The sequence below is a fragment of the Myotis davidii genome, unplaced genomic scaffold (assembly GCF_000327345.1).
Source record: "Myotis davidii unplaced genomic scaffold, ASM32734v1 scaffold591, whole genome shotgun sequence".
Taxonomy (NCBI): Eukaryota; Metazoa; Chordata; class Mammalia; order Chiroptera; family Vespertilionidae; genus Myotis; species Myotis davidii.
In genome coordinates, this window is record NW_006284340.1 from 635,701 (window position 1) to 640,622 (window position 4,922).

The 4,922-nt window shown below is 51.6% G+C and overlaps 1 protein-coding gene across 1 annotated transcript in view; it reads right to left on the bottom strand.

The window, feature by feature from the left end:
- CACNA1E (calcium voltage-gated channel subunit alpha1 E) overlaps positions 1–4,922 on the bottom strand; it is a 435,061-nt gene that overhangs the window by 63,494 nt on the left and 366,645 nt on the right. The window contains exons 19-20 of the mRNA XM_006754527.2: positions 3,092–3,159; positions 2,287–2,384 (exon numbers count right to left, since the gene is read on the bottom strand). Coding sequence (XP_006754590.1) covers positions 2,287–2,384; positions 3,092–3,159 — 166 coding nt within the window. The remainder of the gene's footprint in view (positions 1–2,286; positions 2,385–3,091; positions 3,160–4,922) is intronic.

A 4,922-nucleotide genomic window follows, 5' to 3' on the forward strand; every position in this document is an offset into this window, starting at 1 on the left:
CACATTCTTGCTTTCACTCCCGAGGGGTGTGCACACACCTGACGGATGTAGCGCTGCCAGGAGCACCCACCTCACATACCTGTCCCGCACCCAGAGTCTGGAACTCTGCCCGTCCTGGGAGGTCACAGCACTTTCTTCCACTGCACTGTGCCCGGTACACACACGCTCAACACCTACAGGCCCTGCTACCGGCAGTTCATTCATTCTTTCATTCCATCAAGTGTAGGTTTCTACTCTGGGCTGAGCACCTTCCCAACTCAGGGCTCCAAACCCACTCTCCCCGCAGGCTTCCTCATCTCAGCAAACAGAACCACCCACTGACTTCTCTTCTCAGCTTCAAACTCATGGAACCAACTGCCTTACCCAGCGGCGTGTTTGGATACCTGTGTATTTTTCACCCAAACTCATGCGCTCAGGGAAGGTGGGTTAGAAACCACTCAAGATCCAGAGATAAGTTTTTGGACGGGGGGTGGGGGTGGGGGCAGTTTTTTCCCCACTCACAGAGGAGGGGCCCAGAGCCAGACCTTCGCGGTTTTGAAAGGTCAGGGCAAGATGATGGTCATGCAGGGAAGGAGGGCTCCACAGGTAACCCTGGCATGCCCCTGCCAGGCGAGGCTCCTCATTCGAGAGTCTTGTGCATGAACACTGGCCAAAAAGGGCTCCTTCTTCAATAGCTTCAAGGAGTCGATGATAGGGTCTGGTGCCACCCCCTGGGGATCTCCAGCCCTCTCCATAGATGCCCCAGGGCTACTCACACAGTCCTCAGGCAACTAGCAGCTACAGGAGTGCCATGGTTCTGCAGTCACAGCTCAGCCTCTCCTCCAACAGCTTCCTCCAGTCCCACACAGGAAGTCAGCCCCACCCAGGGCCTAGCCCTCTGCCCCCAGCTCCACCAGCCACCACAGGCCCAGGTTGGATCCTTAAAAGAGTCTCCTCACTGATTACTTCATCACCTCTCATTCATTCCCTGGACTCAGTGCCCAGGGACCACTCAGCTGGACTCAGTTCCCATGGGCCACTCAAACTGCTCCTGCAAAGCTCACTTACAGCTTTCACGTTGCCAGTCCCTTTGCTGTCCTCATCTCGCGTGATCTTTCAAGAGTATTTCACACCGCTGTTCGCCCTCCTTCCTGAAGGGTGTCCTCCTCTAGTCTCCAGGGCATCAATGCTTCCTGGTTCCTTCGCCCCCCTCCTGGGAGCTCCCCGTCAGGCACCGGTGGGCTCTGGGCCTCTGTCCTCAGCTTGTCCCTTCTCCATCTGGACTCTCCCAGGTCAGGTCACCCACACTGGCTGCTTCAGTACCATCCAACTGCAAATGGCTCGCCCCAGATCGTTACTGCTAACCCCGACTTCTCTCCTAAGCTTCAGATGCCTATTCAACATCTCCCCTTGGATGTCTCGTAAGGATCTCAAATTCAATGTGGCCCCAATGAGCCTGGCTCTCCATCGTTCTCCAGAGTATCGTACACACAGCCGCCACCTCCCCACTTGCTGAAGCCTCACGCCTTAGACCTTGGGAGAAACACTTCCTCTCCTCTTATTCACACAGCCCATCACATTTAACCCAGCATTAGTTCACCCTATTGGGTCACCCTCCAACACAGAGACTGAATGGGATGGCCTCCCACCTTCTCCGTTGCCACCATCCTGCTTTGAGACCCTGTTACCTTTCACCTACTTTCAGAGTCAACTTTCTGTGTCCCTGCCTCCCCTCTTGGCCCCTACAATCCATTCTCCACAAAGCAGAGTGACCTTTTAAAGGTATGAATCATGTCCCATCCATCCTTTCACTTTAAACGCTGCCAGGGCTGCAACGAGAATACACACTGAAATCCTTCACCTGGGCCTTCAGGACCTGGCTCCTGCCCCCCACGCTGACCTGGTCTCCTTCGATCCCTTCTCGTTCCCTCCACACCAGCCAACTGCTGGAGCTGCTCTGCCCTCAACTGTCACAAGACACATTATGCACATTTAGGTCTCTGCTTAAATGTCACCTCTTTTGAGAGTCCCTCCCAGACGGCCCGAAGGTACTCCACCCGGCTCCTGTTCCTCTGCCCGACTGCCCTGTTTCATGTGTTTTCCAGCAGTTACCACTATTGGAGATTATCTGTGTGTTTATTATCAATCTGACCTCGCTCACTGCAATAAAAGCTCCTCGAGAAGAGAGACTGCCGTGCTCACTGCTGTGTTCACAGGGCTCCTCCTGGCGTGGAGCAGGTGCCCTGGGATAACCAGCGGGTTTTGAATGGAGTGCAGGGGACAGTGAGGTGAGGACTGCCGACTCACTCGATAGAAGGCATGTTGGGTGCGGACATCGGGCTGACCTCCTTGGCCTTCTGCAGCGCGTGCTTCTGGTTGAAAGCCTCCTCTTCTTCCTGCTCATCCTAGACACAAAGAAGACACGGCTGTGCCTGGGACCCCCATGAAGAAGAGGTGGCTACCTGGGCTCTCCTGGGAAGCTCTGGAGAGCAGGAGGGGTGAGGAGCGCAAGGGAAGAGGTGAAACAGGGCAGAATGAGGGAGACAGGCTGAGAGACCACAGATGGCCAAGCTGCTGGGCTTCCGTTGCCCTGGCATGGCCACAACTCTGGTCTTCTGCCCCATAGGCTGCCCAGGAGAGCCGTGGAAGTCAAGGCCATGGCTCAGCCCTCAGTGGAGCTGGCCACGCTGTGGGAGTCACAGGCCAGAGCTGACACTTGCCAGGTGTTCTGTCTGGAAGTGAGGGAACGAGGCCCTTCCAGGCAGAGGCCCTGAAGTGCAGCACCCAGGCTGTGCCTTCCACCGTGCCCTCTTCCCCGCAGAGCTAAGTGTTCCCAGGATTGAGTGTTTTCTTTATTCTTCATGTTACAATCCTGCTAAGGGCCTCCTTGAGGGTCCAAGTTCTAAGCTATTATTTTCTCTATCTCACGGGAGACCCAGGCTGGTCTGAGGCTCACCAAACTCAAAGAGAGTGAACCAGGCTTCCTTCAGGGCGTGTGGCCCTCCACCTGTCCAGGAGCTCCCGGGAGGGGCCAGACACTCAGACTCCTGAAAGCACCCCAAAGGCATCCAATGGCACTAGAACCATCACATCCTCAGAGAGCAATGCTTACCTTGGTCAGCTCCTGGGCGTTGGCCAGATTGTCCACAGCGATGGCCAAGAACACATTCAGCAGCGTGTCTGGGGTGACGAGTTAAGGATGGACAAGTAAGAAAAGCAAGAGGCTTCAAAGTAAGGCTGAGAGGGCATCTCCACGTCTTCCCTGCTGGGGACACTAGGATCTACCCCAAAGAGTCACTTAAGCAGGGACTGTGGGAGGGGAGGACAGAGATACTATGCAACCCTGTTAGAAGGAGAATATGTCTTCCCTCCTTCCACACATCATCTCTTTGTTCAGGACAAAGAAATACATGAATGGAGTGAGAAGGCCTTTAAGCAGCTGCGATGTCTATCACAGCAATATCAAACAGAGAGTCAATGAACAACAAGATGGGTAGGGAACTCAACGTAGGAGCTCATCTCCCCTTTCTGGGAGGCTGAAACTGAAGCCCACCTACACTAGCTATCCTAAATGATTCTTAAAGATGAAAAGAAATGAGAACCCACATCCCATCACTGGCCAGCTCTCAGTAATGGGTGCTAACTTATTTCTCCTGTTCTTCTCGTCCTGCACAGCTTCTGTATTTCATTTAGCAAAATGTCACGGAGCTCACAAGATCATTATGGAACCCATTTTTATTCTACACGCTAACCTCTCAAGTCCCAAATTTCAACTGTGTTTGAGGTCCGTGTGTTCTGGGACAAAGAACTGGTTCCAGAAAGTCCAGGTCTGACTGTCCTCAGAGTAAAAAGAAAAAAAACCCCCACAAAAACCCAAAACAAGGCCACTGTGACAAATCGGCCTTCCATTTCTGTGACTCATTGCACAGCTTTCTTCTTACGGGCTCTCTTTGGTCTAGCGTTGGCTTTGGCCCTTATCAGTTTTCAGGGCAGAAAACCAAAAGGGGCATCTTTTCTCTGTGAGATGACAGAAGATGCAGAACTACAGCTGTATCACAGCAGCTCCTCATTTTTACTCTACCAACCCCAATTCAAGGCAAGTCACACTCCCCCAAAACAGCTAATGATCCTGTAGAAGTTTGTAGTTTACCAGGTGCATTCAAATAAATTACCTCATTTACTATTCACAACGAACAAAGAAGACAGGCATTGGTATTCTAATTTCACATGTGGAAACTAGAAGCTCAGAAAGATGGAGTGCCTTTCCCAAGACCAAACAGCTGGATGCAGAGTTGCTGGGATTAAAACCGAATCTTCCTGGATCTAGATCCTGTGACCAGACCTGGGTTTTGGAATGCAATGAACTTGGTTTCTACTTTCCCTTTACAGTTGAGTAATTGTTTGATCTTTGCTATTTCTTCTATGTCTTACAAAGTAGGGATTAGATGAACTAGTGCCAGTAAAGCACTTAGTACACACAGAGACTCACAAATAGCACAGAAGCAGTCAATGTTAGATGTGCTTAGCTCTGGTAGCATTAATCATAATGTTAGTGTTTTCGAGATCTTACTATGGGGCAGGCTCTGTTCTATGGTAACATGAAATTAACTCATGAGTATTATAATCTGCCCACTGTTTCAGCCTACAATGATCTCTGCCCTCTCTTCTTTGCCCAGCTCATAGTAGCTCCAATCATTCAACACAATAGCCTCATTTGGATGCTATTCTTTTTCTTCATTTTCATCCCCTTTACCCAACTAGCGTACAGATTCCTTAAGGTCAGGATCCTTGTTTCTCTTAGTATACGGAGCAATGTCTGGTTTCCTCTTGGTATACAGAGCAATGTCTCCCCGCCGCACCCATCCCTGCCCAACTCCAGTTCTACCACCATCACCACCTTCCTCCCCACCTCCTCCCCACCTCCACACCACCACCACCACCAC